Consider the following 27,550-nt stretch of genomic DNA (forward strand, 5'->3'; position numbering starts at 1 on the left):
TTAATTTCTTTTTCAAAATGCTCAGGGAACCATAAGCAGTGCTAGGATCAAACCATGATAAACTGCATGATGGCCACATGCTTTAAGACCTCTGCTAACTCTATGGCCCAGCAAAATCATTTTAACATACTCTTTCCATTGGTCATTACCTGCATCCCTGTTCCACTTATCTCCACTTGACACCCAGAGTGACCTTTTGTATATATATCCTAAAATACACATCTTCATAAAAACAAAATATAATCTTCTGAATATTCCCTGAATATTTCCCTTCCTATAATGAGAACTGTAGTATGGCTAAGTGATTCTTTCTAAATTATGTCCAATAATCCAGATAATCTAGTGTCACCAATCTACTTGTACTATGATTTCTAGAAAGAACATTCCTCTTCAGGAAATTATTTACACCTTGTGCTCTTCCATTTCCAGTTCTCCATTGTATCATGATCATATCAACTTTACCTACCACCCTGAATGTACCAATAGTAGTCAAAAAATTTCCTCAGAAAATAGTTCCATTTCACTTATTATATTTGATCACAGGATAATATATCTTGCCATGCTATATATCTCAATTGCACTTAATCATCTGTGCAATTATTCATTAAATTTTATCAGTCTAAAAACCTGCAACTTTTAGGTGAAGAAGAAACACAGTTCTTCCTATATCTAAGTGGAGTATGTGCAGAGCTCTATGTGCTATATCCTCAAGCCCAGTTCAGTATTAAGAACATGTCAACATTTAATATACATTGCTTTGATGAAAAAGTAAATTGCTTATCAAGAATTCTGATCTTTTCTCTTAAACTAATACAAATACATTTTAACTACAATAAAAGTTAGGCCATCAAGTTTATGTTATTTATAGGTACAATATTTTCAATGCTCTTATTTGACTTTTTGGTATTAAATTCAGAACACCAAAATATCTTTCTCAGATATATTTGGTTTTCACAGTTCCTGGTTTACACCTCTGAAAGCCTTCTAAGTATGGATAGTAAATTGATAATGAACATAATTTTTATGTTAATGAAGATGGCATTAGGATGGGGATTAGGGAAATCAACATGATTTCACTTTCAGATCTCTGTAGACAGAAGCTGAGTTCAACTTTAACTCAGGGTTTAATCAGTCAGACCTATGTAATGAAATCTCCATAAAAAATCCAAAAGGATGGGTTATGGAGTTTTTTAGCTAGTGTGCAGATTTGGGAGAAATGTGTATTTCAGAGAGCACACAGATTTCATATATTTCTTTATACCTTGCTCTATGAGTCTCTTTCTTTTTTTTTAATTAGTTTATTTTTAATTAGAGAGTCATCGTGAGGGTACAGTTACAGATCCATACATCTTTGTGCTCATGCTTCCCCCATACAAAGTTCAATAACCCGTCCCTTCACCAGTGCCCATTCTCCACCACCCATAAACCCAACATCCCTCCCCCCCTCCCCAGTCCCGTCTACCCCCACCCCACCCTGCTACTAAGGCAGGGAATTCCCTTTTGTTCTCTCTCTCTGATTAGGTGTTGTGGTTTGCAATAAAGGTGTTGAGCGGCCATTGTCTTCAGTCTCTAGTCTGTATTCCGCCCGCCTCACCCTTCCCCCACATGACCTCCAACCACATTTTATTTGGTGTTCCCTTCTCTGAGTTACCCAGAATGAGAGACCAGCCTCCAAGCCATGGAAACAACCTCCTGGTACTTATTTCTACTATTCTTGGGCGTTAGTCTTATAGTCTATTATTCTATATTCCACAGATGAGTGCAATCTTTCTATGTCTGTCTCTCTCTTTCTGACTCATTTCACTTAGCATGATACTTTCCATGTTGATCCACTTATATGCAAACGTCATGACCTCATTTTTTCTAACAGCTGCATAGTATTCCATTGTATAGATGTACCAGAGTTTCTTCAACCAGTCATCTGTTCTAGGGCACTCGGGTTTTTTCCAGATTCTGGCTATTGTAAACAGTGCTGCGGTGAACATATAAGTGCAGATGTCACTTCGACTATACTTTTTGACTTTTCTGGGATATATTCCCAGCAGTGGTATTGCTGGGTCAAATGGGAGCTCAACCTCTAGTTTTTTGAGAATCGTCCATACTGTTTTCCAAAAGGGCTGAACTAGCAGGCATTCCCACCAGCAGTGTAGAAGGGTCCCTTTCTCCCCACATCCTCTCCAACTGCGGTTGCTTTTGTTCTTTTGGATGTGTGCTAGTCTCTGTGGTGTGAGGTGGTATTTCATGGTTGTTTTGATCTGCATCTCTCTGACGATTAGTGATGTAGAGCACTTTTTCATGTGCCTTTTGGCCATTCGTATTTCTTCCTTGGTAAAGTTTCTGTTCATTTCTTCGCCCCATTTTTTGATGGGGTTGGATGTTTTCTTCTTGTAGAGTTCAACCAGTGCTTTATATACCCTTGATATCAACCCCTTATCTGATGGGTATTGTGTAAATATCCTTTCCCATTCTGTAGATAGTCTTTGTATTCTGGTCACTGTATATTTTGCGGTGCAGAAGCTTTTTAGTTTAATGTAGTCCCATTTGTTGATCTCTGTTTTTACTAGATTGCTTAGTTCCGTGTCATCTTTGAAGATACCTTTATCTTCAATATCCTGGAGGGTTTTGCCGACCTTGTCTTCAATGTACCTTATGGTTTGTGGTCTGATGTTGAGGTCTTTAATCCATTTTGATCTGACTTTTGTGCATGGTGTCAGGTCGAGTTCTAAGCCCATTTTTTTGCATGTGATTGTCCAGTTGTGCCAGCACCATTTGTTAAAGAGACTTTCCTTGCTCCACTTCACATCTCTTGCTCCTTTATCAAAGATTAGATGATCATACATTTGAGGTTGTGTGTGGGGATATTCCACCCTGTTCCATTGGTCTGCAGCTCTGCCTTTGTTCCAGTACCATGCCGTTTTAATTGTTACCGCTTTGTAGTAGAGTTTAAGGTTGGGGAGGGTGATGCCTCCCATCATCTTTTTCCCAAGAATTGTTTTAGCTATCCGTGGGCGTTTATTGTTCCATATAAATTTCAGGATTGCTTGCTCCGCTTCTTTGAAGAATGCCATGGGTATCCCTATAGGGATCGCGTTAAATCTGTATAATGCTTTTGGGAGTATTGCCATTTTGACAATGTTTATTCTCCCTATCCATGAGCAGGGGATATGTTTCCATTTCCTCATGTCCTCTTTTATTTCATGGAGTAGAGTTATATAGTTTTCTTTGTAGAGGTCCTTTACTTCTTTAGTTAAGCTGATTCCAAGATATTTGATTTTCTGGGGCACAATTGTGAATGGAATTGCTTTTTTCATGTCCCTTTCCTCTGTCTCATTGTTTGCATACAGGAAGGCCATGGACTTTTGGGTATTGATTTTATAGCCTGCGACTTTACTGTATAGGTCAATTGTTTCTAAGAGTTTCTTACTAGAGCTTTTAGGTTTCTCTAGGTATAGCATCATATCGTCTGCGAATAGTGAGAGCTTGATTTCTTCCTTTCCGATCTGAATCCCCTTAATATCTTTTTCTTGCCTGATGGCTATTGCTAATACTTCCAATACTATATTAAAGAGAAGTGGTGAGAGTGGGCATCCTTGTCTTGTCCCCGATCTTAGAGGAAAAGCCCTTAGTTTTTCTCCATTGATGATAATGCTTGCCCTAGGTTCGTGGTAGATGGCTTTGACTATCTTGAGAAAAGTTCCTCCAAAACCCATTTTGGTGAGAGTTTTGATCATAAATGGGTGCTGGATCTTGTCAAATGCTTTCTCTGCATCTATTGATATGATCATATGGTTTTTATCTTTACTTTTGTTGATGTGATGGATTATGTTGATTGATTTCCGAATGTTAAACCATCCTTGCATCCCCGGAATGAATCCCACTTGGTCATGGTGTATGATCTTTTTGATGAGTTGTTGGATTCTATTTGCTAGTATTTTGTTGAGGATCTTCGCATCGGTGTTCATCAAGGATATTGGTCTATAGTTTTCTTTGTTAGAGGTGTCTTTGTTTGCTTTTGGTATTAGGGAGATATGTGCCTCGTAGAAACTGTTCGGAAGGGTTCCTGTCTTTTCAATTTCCTGGAAAAACTTGTGGAGAACTGGCAACATGTCTTCTTTAAATGTTTGGAAGAATTCACCAGTGAATCCGTCTGGACCTGGGCTTTTGTTTTTGGGGAGACTTTTGATTACAGTTTCGATTTCCTTGATATTTATGGGCCTATTGAGGTATTTCATGTCTTCTTGGCGCAGTCTTGGGAGATTGTAGGAGTCAAGGAATGCGTCCATTTCTTTTAGGTTCTCTTGCTTCGTGGCATACAGACTTTCAAAGTAGTCTCTGATGATCCTTTGAATCTCCTTGGTTTCTGTTGTGATGTCCCCCTTTTCATTTCTGATTCGGTTTATTAGGGTTTTCTCTTTTTCTTTCTTTGTGAGTCTTGCTAGCGGTTTATCAATCTTATTTATTTTCTCGAAGAACCAGCTCTTTGTTTCATTGATCTTATGGATTGTTTTTCGGGTTTCCATATCGTTAATTTCTGCTCTAAGTTTTATTATTTCTTTCCTTCGATCTGGTTTGGGTTCCTTTTGCTGGTCCTCTTCTAAGATCTTGAGCTGCGAAGTCAAGCTATCTATATAGGCCCTTTCTTCCTTTCTGAGGAAGGCTTACAGAGCTATAAATTTTCCCCTTAACACAGCTTTAGCCGCGTCCCATAGGTTCTGATAGCTTGTGTCTTCATTCTCGTTTGTTTCGAGGTATCTCTTAATTTCTTTCTTGATTTCCTCAGTGACCCACTCATTGTTCAATAGTGAGTTGTTTAACTTCCAAGTGTTTGATTTGGTCCTCCGCGTCTGTGCATGATTAACTTCCATCTTCAGTGCATCATGGTCTGCAGGATGGAGATTGGTCAGGATCCGACGGCGGCGGCGGAAATGTGCCAGGCAGGGGCTTCAGGAGAAGCCTCTATGAGTCTCTTTCATCTGGCTCTTCCTGAGTTATATTAATCAGTAATTTTTATTCCTATGTTCTCTTGAACTACTCTAGCAATAGTGAGTCTTATGGTATAACTGAACAGGGTGGAGAGAGATGAACAAGTAATATAACTAATGAAGTGGTCTCGCAACATCCCCCCTGAAAAGATACCTAGATGAAGACCCCATTTCAAATGAACTGAAATGAAATTGTGCAATTAATCAACTGCAACCTGATTAAGCCTCAATAAACCCTCTGGATTCCAAAGTTGAGATAAGCTTCCCTAGTTGGCAAGGGTGTGTAGTGCTATCAAACTCTAAAGTTTGTAAACTAACACATCTTGATTCTACAAGGGGAAAAAATGAAAATTCGATATTTAATGTTTCTCTTGGAATCTGTCCTATACCTTTCTAACTGTGTTTGATTTTAATCTTCAAATTTTGCTTAAAATTAACAATAATAACTTTAAAGAAACATTTGAACTCTCATCTCACAAGTATCAAAATTGAGGGTGATTTTGGCAATGTTTAGAACTCACAGTTGCTAGGGCCAGAGCAATATTACAACAGATACGGTGCTTGCCGTGCAAACGGCCATCTAAGGATCGATCCCTGACACAGTAAGCTCTGAGCACAGTTAGGTGTGGCCAAATCTAAAATTAAAAAGTGAGATAAGGAGAATATAAGACTGTACATATGGGGATGGTAATAAAAAATTTTCCTTGAGCTAGTATGAAAGCCAATTGGCACATATTTTTGAGTCATTGTCTAGTGAAAACTGTTTTAATAAAATAAAATATAAAACCATATGGTTATAAAACAGTCTTTTTAATGTGCTTTGACATACATAATAATACTGCATCTTGACACCAAATATTTCCTAATAAAACATATTAAGTAAATCCTTAAAAACTGTTATGACAAGATAATAGCTGCATTTTAGAAAGAATGCATAAAAAGCAGTTAGTTTTATTATATTCTTTTATTATGTGAACTCACTACTTGACTCAATTCCTGTGTCTACAAACTTTTTCTCCAAAACTCTATTTCTATGATCCATATTACTAAATAAAAAAATATGACACCTCAGAAACTTCAAATGTTCATTATTCAATTTTACAATTCAAAAAAATAAATAAAAACCAGTAACTTGTGGCACCATAACAATGGTCCTTTGTAAAATATTAATAATCTGTATAGCTAATCTTTTTTCTTAATAAAGTTATTCTTTCACCAGACTCTCAGTTGAAACATACAACTGTCTACATGTTTTCTTATTTAATTTTGAAAGAAATTATGTACTTTTGTTTGTATATGATTCACATGCAAACAGAACAATTTTGTTTTCAAATATATTAAATTCCAATTTAATCTTTAGAATAAACTTTTTAATTTATTCTAAAATCTTAGTACTAAAATTATTTTAAAAATCATCTCTGCTTTAAACATTAGGCTTTATATAGTCAACTCAAAGATTTACTTGTATAAATCAGTAACAAGGAATGTTTTTCTTCTCTTGCTCTTTATTTGGCATTAATATGCCTCTGAAGGAAAAACGAAAGAAAATATGCCATATCATTTCTAATAACATTGTGTATATGGGAATTTCCTGAAGTTTTTATCAATGCTATTAGTACTTTTCATACCTTAAGAGGTGAGGCTCTCAATGATCAATAAAATTCTTACACAGCAAGTAAAGATCATGGACTTCAGCATATTCTAGCCACAAATTACAAATGTTCACTATGTTTTCACTGAAAACTATAGCTTTCACTGAATTATAAATTATTTTTTCTTTTGTTGAGAACAGATTTACACACTAGAAGTTGTCATAGCTCAGAGATATTCCAAAGTCTGATTTACTACTTAGCAATTTTGCAAGTTTTAATTAACATTCTTCCTAAATATAAATGTTTGTTCCTTTCTTCCCTTCTCCACTATGAACAAACACTATGAAATAAAGCCTGTAGATCCCATTCACAATTTTGCCTCAGGAAACCAAGTACCTAGGAATCAGCTTAACTAAAGAGGTGGAAGACCTATATAAAGAAAACTATAAACCAGTATTTAAAAAATAAAAGAGGACACAAGGAAATGGAAATGTTTTGCTTGTTAGTGGATTAGGAAGATTAACATCATCAAAATGGCAATACAGTTCAAGACATTATACAGATTAAATGCAACTCCTAAAAGAATACCCATGACATTTTTTAAAGAACTAGACCACGCACTCCTGAAATTTATATGGAACACTAGCCCCACCCTCAAAATAGCATATGTAATCCTTGGGAAAAAGAAGAATGGAGGCATCACTTTCCCTAACTTCAAACTGTATTACAAAGCTGTAGTAATTAAAACAGTGTGGACTTGAGTAAAGACAGACTCTCAGATCAATGGAATAGTACTGAAAAAGAAATAGTACTGAAAACCCAGAGGCAAATATTCAGACATAAGTTCAGTCAGTCTTTGACAAAGGAGCAAAAAGTATGAAATGAGGCAAGGTAACCCTCTTTAATAGTTGGTGTTAGAAAAACTTATCAGCTGTATGAAAAAAATGAACCCAGACCTCTTTATAATATTTTATAACTCACAAAAGTCAAATAAAATGTCAGACCTTAATTTATAAGGTGCATAGAGGAAAATGTAGGGAAAATGCTCCATAACATTGAAGGTAGAGGCTTCTTTAAGGATAAAATGTCATTGACCAAACAAGTGGAAGTAAAGATAAATAAAGGGAACTACACTAAACTAAGAAATATCTGTATCTCAAAGGAAACAATGACCAGAACACAAAGGCAGCCCACAGAGGGAGAAATTACTTGCCTATCACTAATTTTATAAAGGGTTCATACCAAAGATATATAAGACAGAGAACTCTGGAACCAGCGGGAGCCAAACAGGAGACAACCCCAATTCAGGGTTTAAGCTGCAAGGACCTAAAACCCCCACTTATAGGTCAGAGGCCTGGTGGGAGTGGCTTCCAGAGCCTCAGTTGTGCACGTGCAGGGACAGTGCTCAAGGCCAGAACTCCATGGGACCGATGGGAGCCAGGCAAGAAATAGCCCCAGTTCTAGGTTCAAGCTGCAAGGACCTAAAACCTCCAATGATAGCTCAGAGGCCCAGTGGGAATGGCCTCAGGAGTCGCGACCACGTTAGCAGCTGCGAGTTAATCTCCATCTCCATACCCATAAGAACCATAAATTAGTCTCTTATGTGGAATTTTCACTAGGGCAGCCTGATAACCAAAAAACACATTAGGCCAATAATTCATTAGCCCCTACCTCAATTAATACTATACCAAAAACACAATAGTAACAGTGAGTGTGAAAGTCCAACTGCACAGGTCAAAATGGTAAAGCAACGCAGAAACCCACTAGGCTTACTGAGGGAAACAGCTAGCCCAGACAACCCAAGCAATAATAGTGAGCTACACAACTGCTCTGACAAGGAATTTAGAGGGGGATCTATTAAGGATGCATAGGGACCTAAAAGAAACAATGGTATGCACTGTTAATAAAATATAAGAGGATTTGAGAGCAGAAATGAGGAAACTGCAAAGAGAACTACAAACAGAAATGACAGATCTGAAAAATCTGGTAGATGAATTGAAAAACTCAGTGGAAGGCCACAGTAACAGAGTAACAGCTGCTGAGGAGAGAATCAGTGAGCTTCAGGATGAGGTGCAGAGAATCTCCAGACAACTGCAGAAAATGGAAAAGAGCCTACAAATAAACCAACAGATGTCAAGAGAAAATCAGGATGAAACCAAGAAGAGTAACATAAGGATCATTGGAGTCCCAGAGGGACAGAAAGAAAACCTGATAAAGAAGAAACTGTCAAAGCCATCATCGCTGAGACATTCCCAAACTGAAGAGCACATGCAAGCAGATTCAGGAGGCCTGTAGAGTAACAGCTAAAAGAAATCCAAATAAAAATATTCCAAGAAACATCCTTATAAAAATGACAAAAAACATAGACACAGACAAAATTCTGAAAGCAGCAAGATAAAAGAAATTGTCTAGAAAGGAATATCCTTAAGATTTACAGCTGACTTACCTCATGAAACTCCAAGGCCCTGAAGACAGTGGTGGGACACAGTGAAAAATTCAATGAAATAAACACCTCACCAAGAATACTTTATCCAGCAAGACTCTCATTCATATTGGAAGAAACAACACACAACTTCACAGACTAACAAAAACTCGGAACTAAATGAGCTACTTTAAGACAAGACAAGCCCCTCAAATACACCAAACTTTGGCAGAAATATGGGACAAAACCCCATAAAAATATATCTCAGTGTCCATGGGCTACACACACCAATTATAAGACACAGGGTGGTAGGATGAATCAGAAAATTGAACCCAATATTCTGTTCCCTGCAAGAAACACATCTGAACAGTCAGAGCAAACAGACTCAAAGTCAAAGGCTGGAAAACAATTCTACACACAACTTCCTCAAAAAAGATGGGGTGGCCATTCTGTTATGAGACCACATTGATTTTTGACTGAAAAGGTCACAAGAGATAGTGAAGGTCATTTCTTATTGATCAAGGGATCTGTAGATCAAGAAGAAATCCCACTCCCGAATGTATATGCACTTAGTGAGGTACCAGCAAAATACTGAAAACAACTACCCATAGACTTGAAGAAAGACATCGATAGCAACACAATTCTAGTTGGAGATTTGAACACTCTTTAACACCACTCGATAGATCAACTTAGCAAGGACATATTTTATTTGAGGGAAGAAATGTAATAAAGGAGCTTAGTAAATATATACAGGACACTTCATCCTCAAAAAGCTGAACACATATTCTTCTCAAGTGTGCATGGGACATCCTCAAGACACAACATGCTGGGCTACAAAACATACCTCCATAAAATTAAGAAGATAGAGATTGTATCAATGATCTTCTCAAATCATAATGCACTGAAAATAGCAGTGAATCACATACACAAACAGAAAATCAAACAAAAACCTGGAAATTAAACAGCTCCCTACTTAATAAGTGGCTTAGAAAGGAAATGAAAGAGGAAATCAAAAAATTCCTGGAAACAAATGAGAATGAAGAGACGACAAAAGCTGTGTTAAGGGACATGGCAAAAGCTGTGTTAAGAGGAAAGTTTATAGCTCTACAAGCAGTTCTCGGGAAAGAAGAGCAAGCCCACATAAGTAACCTAACTTCACAGTTTAAGATCTTGGAGATTGATCAATAAAAGGAACCCAACTGGATAGGAGGAAGGAAATAATAAAACCTAGAACAGAAATTAATGAGATTGAAGCCCCCCAACTCTCCAAAAGAACAATGAAACCAAGATCTGGTTCTTCAAGAAAATAAACAAGACTGATAAAACTCAAGCAAGACTCACAAAGAAACGGAGAGAGAAAACCCTAATTGAATCAGAAATGGAAAGGGGGATATCACAACAGAAACCTCAAAAATTCAAAGGATCATCAGAGATTGCTTTGAGGGACTTTATGCCATGAACGAAGACAATCTCAAGGAAACGCATGAATTGCTGGATTCCTATACCCTCCTGAGGCTGAACCAGGAGGACCTGGAGTACCTGAACAGACCTATCACCTTGAAAAAACTGAACCGGTAATAAAAAAAATCCCTCCAAAAACAAAAATCCTGGTCCAGATAGATTCACTAGTGAATTCTTCCAAATATTTAAAGAGGACTTATTGCCAATCCTTTTCAAGCTTTTCCAGGAAATTGAAGAATCAGAGACACTTCCAAACAGTTTCTATGAAGCAAATATCACCCTGATACCAAAAGCAGACAGAGATACCACGAAAAAAGAGAATTACAGACCGATATCCCTGATGAACACAGATTCAAGGATCCTCAACAAAATCCTAGCAAACAGAATCCAACAACTCATCAAAAAGATCATACAACATAACCAAGTAGGATTTATTTCAGGGATGCAAGGATGGTTTAACATTCGCAAGTTCATCAACATAATCCATCATATCAATAAAAGGTAATATAAAAACCATAGGATCATATCAATAGATACAGAAAAAGCATTTGACAAGATCTAGCACCCATTAATGATGAAAACTCCTAGCAGAATGGAAACTGAAGGAACTTTCCTCCATATAGTAAAAGTCATTGCCACAAGCACTTGGCAAGCATTATTCTTAATGGGGAGAAACTAAAAGCCTTCCCTCTAAGATCAGGGACAAAACAAAGCTGCCCACTCTCACCACTACTATTCAGTATAGTACTGGAAAATCTTGCCATAGCAGTTAGGCAAGAAAAAGATATTAAGGACATCAAGATAGGAAAGGAAGAGGTCAAACTATCACTATTTGTGGATGACATGATAATATACTTAAAAAATCCTAAAGACTCTACAAAAAATCTCCTAGAAACAATAGAATTGTATTGTAAAGTGTCAGACTACATAATATACACCCAAAAGTCCATGGCTTTCCTATATACAAATAATTAAAGAGAAGAAAGAGATATTTTTTTTAAAAATCCCTTTCACAATAGTACCTCAGAAAATTGAGTACCTAGGAATCAGCCTAACTAAAAAGGTGAAGGACCTATACAAAAAAAATACAAAATATTACTTCAAGAAATAAAAGAGGACACTACAGAATGGAGAAAAAAACCCTACTCATGGATCAGGAAGATTAACATTGTCAAAATTGCAATACTCCCCATAGCACTATACAGATTTAATGCAGTCCCTATTAGGTTACCCATGACATTCTTCAAAGAAATAGACAAAAGACTCCTGAAATTCATACGGAACAATAAACCCCCACAAACAGCTGAAACAATCCTTGGGAGAAAAGAAGGTAAGTTGAATCACCTTCCCCAACTTCAAACTGTACTACAAAGCAGTAGTAATTAAAACAACATGGTATTGAAATTGAAACAGACCCGCAGACCAATGGAACAGAGTTGAATATTCTGTCACAGACTCTCAAATATATGATCACTTAATCTTTGATAAAGGATCAAAAATGTGAATTGGAACAAGGGAAGCCTCTTCAACAAATAGTGCTGAGAATACTGGACAGCTACTTGTAAAAAAATGAACTCAGACATCTATGTAATGCCAAGCACAAAAGTCAGATCAAAGTGGATTAAAGACAAATATCAGACCTGAATCCATAAGGTACATGGAGGAAAATGTAGGCAGCACCCTCCATGACATCTTTAAGGCATCTTTTTTTTTTATGCTTTAAAAGCTCTGATTATTTAATAATTCAATCCAGATATTGTTTTTCTTTTTTTTTTATTAATAGTTTATTTTTAATTAGTGAGTCAACGTGAGGGTACAGTTACAGATTTATACATTTTTGTGCTCATGTTTCTCCCTTACAAAGTTTGATAACCCATCCCTTCACCAGTGCCCATTCTCCACCACCAGTAAACCCAACATCCCACCCCCCCTTCCCAGTCCCGTCTCCCCCCACCCCACCCTGCCACTATGGCAGGGAATTCCCTTTTGTTCTCTCTCTCTGGTTAGGTGTTGTGGTTTGCAATAAAGGTGTTGAGTGGCCATTGCGTTCAGTCTCTAGTCTATATTTGGCCCGCATCATCTTTCCCCCACATGACCAACAACCACATTTTACTTGCTGTTCCCTTCTCTGAGTTGCCCAGAATGAGAGAACAGCCTCCAAGCCATGGTGACAACCTCCTGGTACTTATTTCTACTATTCTTGGGTGTTCGTCTTATAGTCTATTATTCTATATTCCACAGATGAGTGCAATCTTTCTATGTCTGTCTCTCTCTTTCTGACTCATTTCACTTAGCATGATACTTTCCATGTAGATCCACTTATATGCAAACGTCATGACCTCATTTTTTCTGACAGCTGCATAGTATTCCATTGTATATATGTACCAGAGTTTCTTCAACCAGTCATCTGTTCTAGGGCACTCGGGTTTTTTCCAGATTCTGGCTATTGTAAACAGTGCTGCGGTGAACATATAAGTGCATATGTCACTTCGACTATACTTTTTGGCTTTTCTGGGATATATTCCCAGCAGTGGTATTGCTGGGTCAAATGGGAGCTCAACCTCAAGTTTTTTGAGAGTCGTCCAAACTGTTTTCCAAAAGGGCTGAACTAGCCGGCATTCCCACCAGCAGTGTAGAAGGGTCCCTTTCTCCCCACATCCTCTCCAACAGCGGTTGCTTTTGTTCTTTTGGATGTGTGCTAGCCTCTGTGGTGTGAGGTGGTATCTCATGGTTGTTTTGATCTGCATCTCTCTGATGATTAGTGATGAAGAGCACTTTTTCATGTGCCTTTTGGCCATTCGTATCTCTTCCTTGGTAAAGTTTCTGTTCATTTCTTCGCCCCATTTTTTGATGGGGTTGGATGTTTTCTTCTTGTAGAGTTCAACCAGTGCTTTATATACCCTTGATATCAACCCCTTATCTGATGGGTATTGTGTAAATATCCTTTCCCATTCTGTGGATAGTCTTTGTATTCTGGTCGCTGTTTCTTTTGCGGTGCAGAAGCTTTTTAGTTTAATGTAGTCCCATTTGTTGATCTCTGTTTTTGCTAGATTGCTTAGTTCCGTGTCATCTTTGAAGATACCTTTATCTTCAATATCCTGGAGGGTTTTGCCTACCTTGTCTTCAATGTACCTTATGGTTTGTGGTCTGATGTTGAGGTCTTTAATCCATTTTGATCTGACTTTTGTGCATGGTGACAGATCGAGTTCTAAGCCCATTTTTTTGCATGTGGTTGTCCAGTTGTGCCAGCACCATTTGTTAAAGAGACTTTCCTTGCTCCACTTCACATCTCTTGCACCTTTATCAAAGATTAGATGATCATACATTTGAGGTTGTGTGTGGGGATATTCCACCCTGTTCCATTGGTCTGCAGTTCTGCTTTTGTTCCAGTACCATGCTGTTTTAATTGTTACCGCTTTGTAGTAGAGTTTAAGGTTGGGAAGGGTGATGCCTCCCATCATCTTTTTCCCAAGAATTGTTTTAGCTATCCGTGGGCGTTTATTGTTCCATATAAATTTCAGGATTGCTTGCTCCGCTTCTTTGAAGAATGCCATGGGTATCCCCATAGGGATCGCGTTAAATCTGTATAATGCTTTGGGGAGTATTGCCATTTTGACAATGTTTATTCTCCCTATCCATGAGCAGGGGATATTTTTCCATTTCCTCATGTCCTCTTTTATTTCATGAAGTAGCGTTTTATAGTTTTCTTTGTAGAGGTCCTTTACTTCTTTAGTTAAGCTGATTCCAAGGTATTTGATTTTCTGGGGCACAATTGTGAATGGGATTGCTTTTTTCATGTCCCTTTCCTCTGTCTCATTGTTTGCATATAGGAAGGCCATGGATTTTTGGGTATTGATTTTATAGCCTGCGACTTTACTGTATAGGTCAATTGTTTCTAAGAGTTTCTTACTAGAGCTTTTAGGTTTCTCTAGGTATAGTATCATATCGTCTGCGAATAGTGAGAGCTTGATTTCTTCCTTTCCAATCTGAATCCCCTTAATATCTTTTTCTTGCCTGATGGCTATTGCTAATACTTCCAGTACTATATTAAAGAGAAGTGGTGAGAGTGGACATCCTTGTCTTGTCCCCGATCTCAGAGGAAAAGCCCTTAGTTTTTCTCCATTGATGATAATGCTCGCCATAGGTTCGTGGTAGATGGCTTTGACTATCTTGAGAAAAGTTCCTCCAAAACCCATTTTGGTGAGAGTTTTTATCATGAATGGGTGTTGGATCTTGTCAAATGCTTTTTCTGCATCTATGGATATGATCATATGGTTTTTATCTTTACTTTTGTTGATGTGATGGATTATGTTGATTGATTTCCGAATGTTAAACCAACCTTGCATCCCTGGGATGAATCCCACTTGGTCATGGTGTATGATCTTTTTGATGAGTTGTTGGATTCTATTTGCTAGTATTTTGTTGAGAATCTTCGCATCGGTATTCATCAAGGATATTGGTCTATAGTTTTCTTTGTTAGTGGTGTCTTTGTTTGCTTTTGGTATTAGGGAGATATGTGCCTCATAGAAACTGTTCGGCAGGGTTCCTGTCTTTTCGATTTCCTGGAAAAGCTTAAGGAGAACTGGCAACAAGTCTTCTTTGAATGTTTGGAAGAATTCGCCAGTGAATCCGTCTGGACCTGGGCTTTTGTTTTGGGGGAGACTTTTGATTACCGTTTCGATTTCCTTGATATTTATGGGCCTATTCAGGTATTTCACGTCTTCTTGGCTCAGTCTTGGGAGGTTGTAGGAGTCAAGGAATTCATCCATTTCTTTTAGGTTCTCTTGTTTTGTGGCATACAGACTTTCAAAGTAGTCTCTGATGATCCTTTGAATCTCCTTGGTTTCTGTTGTGATGTCCCCCTTTTCATTTCTGATTCAGTTTATTAGGGTTTTCTCTCTTTCTTTCTTTGTGAGTCTTGCTAGCGGTTTATCAATCTTATTTATTTTCTCGAAGAACCAGCTCTTTGTTTCATTGATCTTATGGATTGTTTTTCGGGTTTCCATATCGTTAATTTCTGCTCTAAGTTTTATTATTTCTTTCCTTCGATCTGGTTTGGGTTCCTTTTGCTGGTCCTCTTCTAAGATCTTGAGCTGCGAAGTCAAACTATCTATATAGGCCCTTTCTTCCTTTCTGAGGAAGGCTTGCAGAGCTATAAATTTTCCCCTTAACACAGCTTTAGCTGCGTCCCATAGGTTCTGGTAGCTTGTGTCTTCATTCTCATTTGTTTCGAGGTATCTCTTAATTTCTTTCTTGATTTCCTCCGTGACCCACTCATTGTTCAATAGTGAGTTGTTTAATTTCCAAGTGTTTGATTTGGTTCTCCGAGTCTGTGCATGATTAACTTCCATCTTCAGTGCATCATGGTCTGAAAAGATAGTTGATACAATTTCTATCTTTCCAATTCTATTAAGGTATAACTTGTGGCCCAGAACATGGTCTATTTTGGAAAATGTTCCGTGTGCACTGGAAAAGAATGTGTATTCTTTCTTTTGGGGGTATATAGCCCTGTATAGGTCTATTAGCCCTGTCTCCTCCATTTCTTCCTTCAGGGCCTTCGTTTCCTTGCTGAGTGTTGTTCTTGTCGATCTATCCAGAGGTGATAAGGCAGTGTTGAAATCTCCAACTACTATCGTGGTGCTAGTTATGTCCTCCTTAAATTCTGTTAGGAGTTCTTTTAAGTATTTCGCTGGTCGTTCATTAGGTGCGTATACATTTAGGAGTGTGATTTCTTCCTGTTGCACATATCCCTTGATGAATATAAAATGACCTTTGCTGTCCCTTCTGATCTTTTTCAGCCTGAAATCAATGCTATCGGATACTAGTATGGCCACCCCTGCTTTTTTTTTGAGGGGGCTGTTTGCTTGCAGGATTGTTTTCCATCCTTTGATTTTTAGTCTGTGTTTGTTCCGGCTATTCAGATGTGTTTCTTGTAGGCAGCAGAAGGTTGGGTTTAGTTTCCGAATCCATTTTGCCACTCTATGCCTCTTGATTGGTGCATTTAGCCCGTTAACATTAAGAGAGATTATTGTCATTGGATTTTGTGCCATTTTTCTGTAGGGTTTGTTGTTCTTATAGATCTTTTTCCTTGTCTTATAGTAGCCCTTTGAGTCCTTCTTTTAAATTTGGTCTTGAGTCTATGAAGTTCCGGAGCTGTTGCTTGTCCATGAAATAATGTATGGTTCCTTCAAGTTTAACTGAGAGTTTAGCCGGGTAGAGTATTCTTGGTGAGGCATTCATTTCATGAAGTTTTTTCACTATATCCCACCATTGTCTTCGGGCTTGGAGGGTTTCTTCTGATAGGTCTGCTGTGAATCTAAGGGGTGCGCCTTTGTATATGATCTCCTTCTTTGATCTTGCTGCTTGCAGTATTGTGTCTCTATCCACGGCATCCATCATTCTGACTATGATATGCCTTGGGGATTTTCTATTTGGGTCCCTTTTAGCTGGCACCCTTCGGACTCCTTGTATCTGGATGTCCCCATTCTCTAGCTCTGGGAATTTTTTAGCAATGATGTCTTTAATGGTGTTTTTTTCATTGGGATTGGTTCCGTGTGGTTCCGGCACTCCCATGATTCTTATGTTGTTTCTCCTGAGGTCGTCCCCTAGGACTCTAACTCGCTCTAGAGCCATTTTGAGGTCTTTTGCCATTATTTGCTGTTGTCTATATGCTTTGTGCAGCTCATCTTCAAGTTCACTGATTCTGTCTTCGGCTGTAGTCATTCTACTATTGAGGGCTCCTACGGAGATTTTCATTTCATCTACTGATTCTTTTAGTTGTGTGACTTCTGTTCATAGCTTTGAAATTTCTGCTCTCATTTCTTCCTGGATTATCTTGGTGGAGCGTTCCAACGCGGCATCCATATCCTCCCTTAATTTATTGGATGTTCGTTCCATAGTTGTGTTGAGTTCATGAATCATCCTCACAATTTCCTCTCTGAATTCTCTATCTGAGAGGAGGGTGTATTTCTGGGAGGTCGCTGCTGAGGTTAGTGAGATATTTTCTTGGCTCTCTCCTAGTGGTGGGGATTTTCTCAGTTTCTTCATGTTGTTATGGGCTTTACTATCTGGAGCTCTCGTTAACTTGGGAGGAACCTCGACTAAAGATTTTTGGTTATGCTCTTTTGACAAAGTACTTTTCCGTGCAAGTTGATGTGTTCATTGACAGTTTTTGTGAAGTTAGGATAGGCTAGGTTAGTTGAGTATCAACATATAGTAACTAAGATGATGAGGGAGTTCTTCGGAGAAATGAGTTCAATCAATTGTAGCCAAAGGACAATGCGTGGAATGGTAAAAAAATATCTGCGGCCGCGTTAGCGGCCGCCGCTCTGGAAACAGGGCACGCCCACTTTTAAGGCCACGCCCCCAAATGACAGGACACGCCCCTAACCTTTTTGGACACGGGAGGGCGGGATCAGGCGCGGTGGGCGAATGACTGGGACCTGCCCGGCGGGGAGGGGGTGCTCCGAGCTGTCCCGCAGCCGCGGGCGGGCACGGGACACAGAGGGCGCTTTTCCAGGTGGCACAGGGTCTCCAAGGGGAAGAGCCAATATACCTGTCGGACACGGGAGGGCGGGATCAGGCACGGTGGGCGAATGACTGGGACCTGCCCGGCGGGGAGGGGGTGCTCCGAGCTGTCCCGCAGCCGCGGGCGGGCACGGGACACAGAGCTCTTTAAGGCATCTTTAAAGATAAAACACCACTGACCAAGCAAATACCCATCAGATAAGGGGTTAATATCCAGGATATACAAGACATTAGTAAACTTGTACAAGAAAAAACCTCCAACTTCATCAAAAATGGGGAGAAGAAATGAACAGAAACTTCCTCAAAAAAGAAATTGAAATGGCCAAAAGGCACATGATAAAATGTTCCACATAGCTAATCATCAGGGTGATGCAAATCCAAACAATAATGAAATATTATCTCACACCACAGAGACTGGCACACATCAAAAAGAAATAGAACAACTAGTGCTGGCACAACTGTGTGTAGAAATTGACTCTCTTTTATTGTTGGTGGGAATGCTGCCTAGTCCAGCCTTTCTGGAAAACAATATGGGCAATCTTTCAAAAATTAGAAATTGAGCCCCCATATGACCCAGCAATACCACTTCTAGGAATATCTCCCAAGGGTGCAAAAAAAGCACAGTAGAATTGACACCTGCAACTGTACGTTCATTGTAGCACTGTTCATAATAGACAGAATCTGGAAACAACCCAAGTGCCCGAGTACAGATGACTAGTTTAAGAAACTCTGGCACATCTACACAATGGACTACTATGCAGCTGTTAGGAAAGATGAAATTATGAAATTTGCATATAAGTGGATGGACATGGAGAGTATCATGCTAAGTGAAATTAGTCAGAAAGAGAGAGACAGATAGAGAATGACTGCACTCATTTGTGGAATACACCACACAGGATGTTCCCTAGGTTTCTTGAGCACCTCTTCCATTAAAAAAAAAACTACACTTACTTTTTCTATTAATAATTTTATATTTGTAAACAGTTAGCCTTCTAGATAAAATACTGAGAAGAGCAGTGATAAATTCTCCAAAACCAGTAACAATGCTGGGTCTCATTCCCCTGACCCAGAAAGAGTCTCCAATGCAGCACCATTGGGAAGGACGAGTAAAGAGAGACTTCTAAAATCTCAGGGCTAGGACGAATGGAGACGTTACTGAGACTGCTCGAGAAAATCGATGATCAACAGGATGATGATGATGATGATGAAATTCTCCAAGGTTACATTGTAGCTTTGACATCTCTGCCAATGAACTGATAGCATTCCTACACCCCTGTTTTTCCTGAAATGACACTCTGGTCTTCTTGACTCTGCTTAATTCATACATATATATATATATATATACATCTGTATATATATATATACAATTATTTCACTATACTTAGTTATGGAACTTCCTATCCTTAAAAAAATGGTTTATTAATAAACCTTTTTCAAATACCACATGAACTAAGCTCCCCAAAACTCCTCACATAAATATTTCTGTTTCTTACTCTATTTTACTCATTTAAAAATAAAAATAAATGTCTTGCCTCAAAGTCACATTGCAAAACAGGCATTTCTAAACCACAGTATGGTTGTTGAGTTTAGCAACTTGGCCTATGCTATAATACATGAAATTTCTTGCATAATCCCTTAAAAACTTTAGTCTCATTTATCTTTAAGTATTTAGCGAGTGATCTTGTTTTGTTTAATTTAGTTATATATATTTGATACTATTTATATATTTTTTCACTATTTTCTAGAATTATTTTATTTCTTATCATCTCTGTTTTTTTTCTGACTCTTGGTAACACAGATCTGATTTCTATATATTGCATAAGCATCTTTTACATTTATTATAAATTATTGTGCAATATGCAGTTTCCCATACCTTTCTATCTTTATTTAATCCTGCTACCAATTTTTGTTGTAACTTTTTCTCAGGTCATTATATAATATATGTATATGATATTCTATTGAATTTTTTCTGTTGCTTATATAAATATATCACTATTTATATATTGTAAAAAAATTAAAATAAATGTCTTTAAGTCATCTTTACAATAATTTCCAAATGTTATGCTTGTGAAATTGGAGGCACTAGAAGTTAAACTATAGATATACTGAGGTACAGTGCATATACATATAAATTTAATTACAATTGAATGAAAAATTAACTAAAAGGAACCAAACTCAAATGAATGGGCACTTATTGATATACCCACCAACTTTCATATTTATAGTTATTATTCAAAATTAAGGAGTGCTACAATTAATATAATGAGAATAATGAAGTGCTTTACTTTGCCTATTTTTGAGTCTGATAGAAGTTCCCATCTAGAGGCCATTATGTGTTTAATAAGATGAAACTTGAAACACATACCATAAAATTCCGCTGGTAATGAGTATTTTCTTTGTTAAAATCAATCACATAGCCATTGAAGGACCAAACAAATGTAAGATCCAAGGAACGATCAAATGAGGCAGCACATTGCATGGTGGCATTTTCTCCAACAGTTACATCGGCATTAATTGGGGCCAATATAATTCGTGTGGGATCTATACATTAAAAACACAGGAGTAAAACAATGCAAGAAAATCTGAGACAGTATAATGGGTGCACTTAAAGAATAAAAACCAACATATTATTTCTCTGAGTAAAGAAATAACATGTTTTCAAATACAAATTCTAGGAACAATTTCCGTAAGAAACAGACATACCCAAAAGATATTTGAAATAGAAAATAACCAAAACGTCAGCTGTTTTAAAAGCATTAGCCCTGTCTTATTAGAAATAACTTTTTTTTTTTGCTTTTTGGATCACACCTGGCGATGCACAGGGGTTACTCCTGGCTCTACACTCAGGAATAACTCCTGGCGGTGCTTAGGGGACCATATGGGATGCTGGGAATTGAACCCGGGTCGACCTCGTGCAAGGCAAACGCCCTACCACTGTGCTATCGCTCCAGCCCCAGAAATAACTTTGATAGTGGTGGAAAGCAGTAAAAGCTGTACACTAAAATCATTAACATTACCACTGTTGTAACCATGATATTTAAAATAGTTTAAAATATAGATATTAAATACTATGAAATAATGAAACTTGATTATAAGTGGATGGACATGGAGAGTGTCATGATGAGTGAAATTAGTCAGAAGGAGAGGAACAAATGTAGAATGACTGCATTCGTTTTTGGTTGAAGAGAGCGAGAGAGAGAGATTGACCTGCCATAGAGACAAGTGTGTGGGGGGCAGGAGAGAGGTAGAATTGGGGATATTGATGGTAGAAAATGTACACCGGTGAAGGAACAGGTGTTGGAACATTATAGGACTAAACCCCAATAATGAACAACTTTGTAACTGTGTATCTCACTGTAATTCAATTTAGAAAATTAATTTAAAATACTATGAAACAAAGAGTATCAATAGAATATTTTCTTACCTGTGATAACAAGAGTCCCTGTGCTATTAGCCTTCCCTCTATTATTTTCTGCAAAGCATGTATAGATACCACCATCATTCCTTGTAATGTTATTAATTTCCAAACTGCCATCTTCCCAAATGAGTACTCTGTTGAAATGGTAAAAATAATGTGTAAAGTTAATGTGATAAAATATTTTAGTAGTGGACATTTTAAAATAGAAATGCTAATATATTTTGCTTATTTAAACAAATTATGTTGGATAACAGTTATTTAAAGAGGAAACATTTTAACATTTTTTATCCTATTTCTGCGAATTGACAAGTTCCTTTTGAAAGTCACTTTTATCCTTTTCTTGTATTATTGTGGCAGTCTCTAACTGATTTGCTTCTAACCATTGCTATCTAAGCTCTAAGCTTAGTTTTATACATGTCAATCATATATGAACATGTGATGCAAATCATATTATGCTATTATTCTTGATGTTGTTATTTTGCAGTTCAAACCCCTCCAGTAAATTTCAACTTTTTGCAAAGTAAAAACCAAAATTTTTCCATTGTTTTATTAAGTGTTAAAAAATCTCATTTGTTTTTCATATCCTTAAAGTTTTTACAAAGATGAATCTTCAGTAAGACTATGCCTCTTCATTCTAATTCTAATTACACAGGTACATGTGTATGTTGCATACAGACATGTCATTGCCCCTATCTTGGAATTATTCATCCTATATTTCTGTTTTTCCTTACACATATTTTTATGAAATATTTCAGTTTTTCTTATTAAGCTATTTTCTACTAAATGGCAATATCTTTTGGGGGGGGGTGGCTTGGATCACATCCCGCTGTGCTCAGGTCCTATTCTTGGTTCTGGATTCAGGTCACTCCTGGTGATGCTTCTACCACCTAGGTGGTGCAGGGGCCCACATGGCCTCTTGCAAAATGGCCTGATCCCAAAACGGTCATATCTTGATATCAGTAATTGGTACTTCTTTGTTTTAGGTCACAGCTCCAATAGGCAATATATCCACTAACCCATTCATTTATTTGAAAATTATCTTCTACGTGCCAAAAGCTCATTAAGTAATGTATTTTAAAATAATAAGTTAGATATTAAATTAAAGCAAGTAGTCTCTCCATACTACATATGTGATTAGTATACATATTATTTTTATTATATACAATAAAGTGATGCTTAAATATATAGATATTAATAGATAACACTAGAACACAAATCTTTGATCTATAGATTTTTGCTAGATCTTGCAGATCAAGAATTAACATGTTTGTTCAAAATAAAGCATTATGACAGGCTTAAATGATAAGATTTAATGGCCTAATTTTTTTTTTTGAGGGAGGCTTCCCAAATTGTGCTCAGGAGGCCCCAGGTTTCCCATCAACAAAACTCTGCAAACAGGGCCAGTAGTTCAATGCAAGGCCCCAAAGATGCATGATTGCTGTAACTTATTGATAGGACTTATAAAAACTAATCAGTGCAAATTTAAATAATTAGTTTATGCAAGTACATACTTTATGTTTTGTCCTAAAGGCATAATGTATGTGTTAATTATGTTCTACCTATGGGTCTAGTAGACCTAAGGGCCTACTTTGAGAAATATGAGAATTTGCTGTTGATAATAAAAAGAAAAGTTAGTTTTTACTTCTAAATAGCATATAATATGCCAAGTAGGCTATTAAATAGGCTAAAATCACAAAATTATATAATATGTAAATATAGATGGTCTGTTTTGTAAAATATCCTTTTGATTGCATATTGTTCATAATTTTTGTGGCCTGGAAAAATTATCAAGAAATCTGAGCTTTAATTTAAAAATCCCTTATAAATTCTAAAGACCTAAAAAATTAAAAATAAAAAATAGATGCTATCAGTGATGAATAAGTATCTCTGTTTGTTTTTGAACTATAGTATCTCTTTTGGAGAAGAGCTAAAAGACATATTATATTATTATATAAAGACAAGTTCTCTATAAAATTAATTTTCCCAAATAATGAATTACATTTGGATTTCTAATTTCTAAACTTACTTGCTGCTATTAACAAGCCATTCTGTCCCTTTACTCCATGAAAATTTTGGCTTAGGTGCAGCTTTAGGTTTGCATTCAATTATAACTCTTCCTCCTTTAGCAGCCAGAATCTTTTTCTTCATGGGATTCATTTCAAAAGTTGGAGCCAAAGCTAGAAGGAAATAAATCACCACTTTTCTCTTTGCTATAAGTTAAAGATATATTTCTTCTATTATTAAATTAAACCCAGTTAATAGTCAACGGAAAATATTAATCTTTGTAAATTCCAAAACAATTCCATATCCAATATTTTCCTTAATTGTACTGAAATATATTTTACTAATAAAATTCACACATTTAAAATGTTTATTTTATTTACTTTATTAATACAAACTTTAGTTATAGCCAAATTCACACAAATAAAATGTTTATTTTATTTACTTTATTAATACAAACTTTAGTTATAGCCAAATACAACATATACATTTATGTTGAAAGGCACATCTAATGGAGGTTTTTTAAAAAGAAATTTGAGCCAGATTAGGAGGTGCTCAGGACTTACTCCTGGCTCTGTGCATAGGAATCACACTTAGTGAGGCTCAGGTTGAACCAGGGTAAAGCACCTTCAAGACAAATGCCTTACCCTTTGTACTATCTCCCCAGGTTTCACATAACTGAGTTTTAATTCTAATATAAAAAAAGAGGAAGGAAGGAAGGAAGGGGAGAGGGAGGGAGGGAGGAAGGAAGGAAGGAAGGAAGGAAGGAAGGAAGGAAGGAAGGAAGGAAGGAAGGAAGGAAGGAAGGAAGGAAGGAAGGAAGGAAGGAAGGAAGGAAGAAAGGGAGGGAGGAAGGAAGAAAGGGAGGGAGGGAGGGAGGGAGGGAGGGAGGAAGGGAGGGAGGGAGGGAGGGAGGGAGGGAGGAAGGGAGGAAGGGAGGGAGGGAGGGAGGGAGGGAGGAAGGGAGGGAGGGAGGGAGGGAGGGAGGGAGGGAGGGAGGAAGGAAGGAAGGAAGGAAGGAAGGAAGGAAGGAAGGAAGGAAGGAAGGAAGGAAGGAAGGAAGGAAGGAATATAAATTAAAATCTAAAGAGAATTAAACAGTACAGTAAACCCAGGGTATAATCAGTACTTTTAATCATACTCTAAATGAACTACTTTCACTTTACAATCAGAAAACTAATATTGATTAAGATTATATAATTTGCCAAGATGCCAAATATTTATAGGCAGTAAGTATCAGGTAGAATGCAAATTTGAATCTAGTTTTTTTTTTATTCATAAGAATACTCTTTTAACTAAACAACAATTAACCTCCATTAAATAAAAATTTACTGAGTACTGCGTGTACAGAATTTATTGAGTACTATGACACAGCAAGGTGAAAAAAGAGATCCCTGCCTTATGTAGACTCTACTTTAAAACATATACAGGAATAATAAATCCAGTCAGTTGAGATGCCCATGGTCAACCAATAGTTCAGTCAATGCCAAACAACAGAGTAATGATTATGAAAAAATATATAGGGTTTTAAAAAAAGGTTATACTATTGATGACTTAATTTAACTCTTTAGGAATCCATATTTAGACCATTTATCAGTCTCCTTATGAGATTTCATCCATTCGCTACCACATATTACAATTATCTGTAATTTCTGGGGCTAAGATATCTCTGTCTAGGTTTTGACTCTTCACCGTTTAGTCAGTGATTCTCACATTTTATCTGTGCATTAAAGTTATCTGAAGATCCTATATTATGAATGAAGATCTCCAGATCTTTAAGTTTTCCCTAGATTTTTTTATAGTTTTTACCATTAATGTACTGTGATCTGAAAGACACTTGTAATTTAATCTTTATGAATTTACTGACATTTGCTTTGTGGCTCAGTATGTATTCTGGAGAATTTTTAAATGATAAATAGAAAAGAATGTATATTTTACTTTGGAGGGCTGGAGAATCAACTACTCACTTAAGGCTGTTTTTTGCCACTTGAATTTTAGTCTGATCGATGCAATGGTGGACTGCAGTGTGAAAGTCTATGGTTCTTCTGTTGCTAGATTACTCTTCTTAAATCGTTGGTATTATTTACTAGTTATATATTTTGTTGCCCTTTCATTTGAGCAGCAAACTACCAATGAGTGATAGCCTACTTCATGTACAGATTCATCTTTATACAATGTCAATCCCTGTCTATCATTTCCTTTCTTAACCTGAAATCTATTTTGTCTAATTTAAGTATGCATTTCCCTGGACTTTTTATACTGTCTGATTGTTTTCCAATTTTCACTTTGAACCCTTGCTTATGATTAAAGTTCAAGAAGCAGAAGGTTGTACATTATTTCCTATTAACCTGACCACTCTGTATCCATTGTCGAATATCTATAATGTGCAGGATATATAAAACAAGCAGATTCTAAACGCCTATGAAGTTGGGTCACATGCTTTGTAGAATTCTGTTTGTGCAGTTTGTTTTCTTGTTGCTTTTTAGGTTTCTTTTCTTTTCTTTTACGTTTCAAGTCACATTTTGTGGTGCTGAGACTAATCTCCTGTACTTTGCTGGGGGCCCACCCCTGCGTCTGCTATGGGTCGTCAGCGAGAGAACCCAGGCTTCCACTGTGCAAAGCATGTGCTCCTGCCACTGAGTACTCTCCTGGCCCTGCATTAGGTGATTTTCAGGCAGAAACTAGCTAACTATATATAAGAGAACACTCACTTGTAAAAATTTCCATATGCAAGTTTATTACAAAACATAAACACATGCATATTTTGTTTATTTGCTTTGTGGGCCACACCCAGGGTGCACAAGGCTTACTCCTCGCTCTTGGAAAGGCTCAGGGGACTAGCTGGAGTGCCAGGGATCAAATCCTGGCCAGTCACTTGGCTCTGGTCCCCTACATTAAAATATTTTAAATAGTATATACAATTGCCTCAAATTAATGTGTTTTCCTTTAATTTAAAAACAATGCACTAAAAACATTAGAAAAAACGGGACTAAGAAAGAGTAGAAACTTCCAGTTTACCCTCCATACTATGGCCCAGCTTCAATCCCAGGCATTTCATACGATCCCCAAAGACGTGCAAGGAGTGATCCTTGAGCACAGAGCCAGGAGTAAGCCCTGAGCACAGACGGATCTGTAGTCCCAAAACAAAACAAAAACAGCAAAAATAAATAGCACTGTAGCACTGTCATCCTGTTGTTCATTGATTTGCTCAAGTGGTCACCAGCCACATCTCCATTGGGAGACTTGTTACTGTTTTTGGCATATCGAATACATCATGCGTAGCTGCCAGGCTCTGCCATTCGGGCAGGATACTCTCGGTAGCTTGCTAGGCTCTCCGAGAGGGACAGAGGAATAGAACCCGGGTCAGCCGAATGCAAGGCAAATGCCCTACCCACTGTGCTATCGCTCCAGTCCAGCAAAAATAAATAAATAAATGAGATGATTCATATTCTACTTGATTTTAGGGTTTTTTTTAGCAGTTAATAAAACAAAGTATGTGAAATCAATTACTATCTCTGTACAATATTTTACTCCTATTTGCTTTAGTGTTGAATGCTAAGACTAGAAATAGAAAATAGGATGTTAATTAGAAATAATACTGACCCAAGATCTTCAACTCTGCATTTGCATAAATAGCTCCATGTGTGTTTTCAGCTATGCACTGGTACATTCCAGCATGGTCAAAAGTCACATCATATAGTCTCAATTCACCTTTATGATACTGAAAAGAATACAGAGTGAAATACATTTAATGAAAAGCTTTAATATAAATATTTTCATTTAATTTAGTTTGTGTATAAATTTTACTCCTACTAAGTTTAGTGAAGTGGGTTTTTCATGGTCCAGGCAACTAAAACCCACTTACCCTGGCCAATTGTTCTTGTTCTATTCATACTTTAATATCGAAAGTCCATGTTCTCCCTCTTTTCCCAGCTGGGAGATTGCTGTAGAACAGGTAAGGAACCCCTGATACTACTTGTCCCTAAACCCAAAGGTAAGACCTTCACTCTGTTTCTGTGAGGCCATGGAAACCATGGCAAAGCACAGAGGAAAGTATCAGGTAGTAGAGTCAGGTCAGTAGGAAAAAAGAGGCAAAAAATGCAACAAAGAAAATGGTAAGGAGAAAGAAGGTAGATATAACAGTATA

At 37.3% G+C, this 27,550-nt stretch overlaps 1 protein-coding gene across 7 annotated transcripts in view; it reads right to left on the bottom strand.

The window, feature by feature from the left end:
* CNTN1 (contactin 1) overlaps window positions 1-27,550 on the bottom strand; it is a 336,636-nt gene that overhangs the window by 106,578 nt on the left and 202,508 nt on the right. For all 7 annotated transcript variants that reach the window (XR_008630792.1, XM_055143917.1, XM_055143916.1 and 4 more), the window contains 4 exons: window positions 27,007-27,124; window positions 23,429-23,579; window positions 21,409-21,536; window positions 20,350-20,525 (listed from right to left, as the gene is read on the bottom strand). Coding sequence is in view for 6 of the 7 variants with exons in the window: in XM_055143917.1 (XP_054999892.1) it covers window positions 20,350-20,525; window positions 21,409-21,536; window positions 23,429-23,579; window positions 27,007-27,124 (573 nt within the window). In the remaining variant the exon portion in view is untranslated. The remainder of the gene's footprint in view (window positions 1-20,349; window positions 20,526-21,408; window positions 21,537-23,428; window positions 23,580-27,006; window positions 27,125-27,550) is intronic.

Source organism: Sorex araneus, chromosome 6 (genome assembly GCF_027595985.1).
Source record: "Sorex araneus isolate mSorAra2 chromosome 6, mSorAra2.pri, whole genome shotgun sequence".
Lineage (NCBI taxonomy): Eukaryota > Metazoa > Chordata > Mammalia > Eulipotyphla > Soricidae > Sorex > Sorex araneus.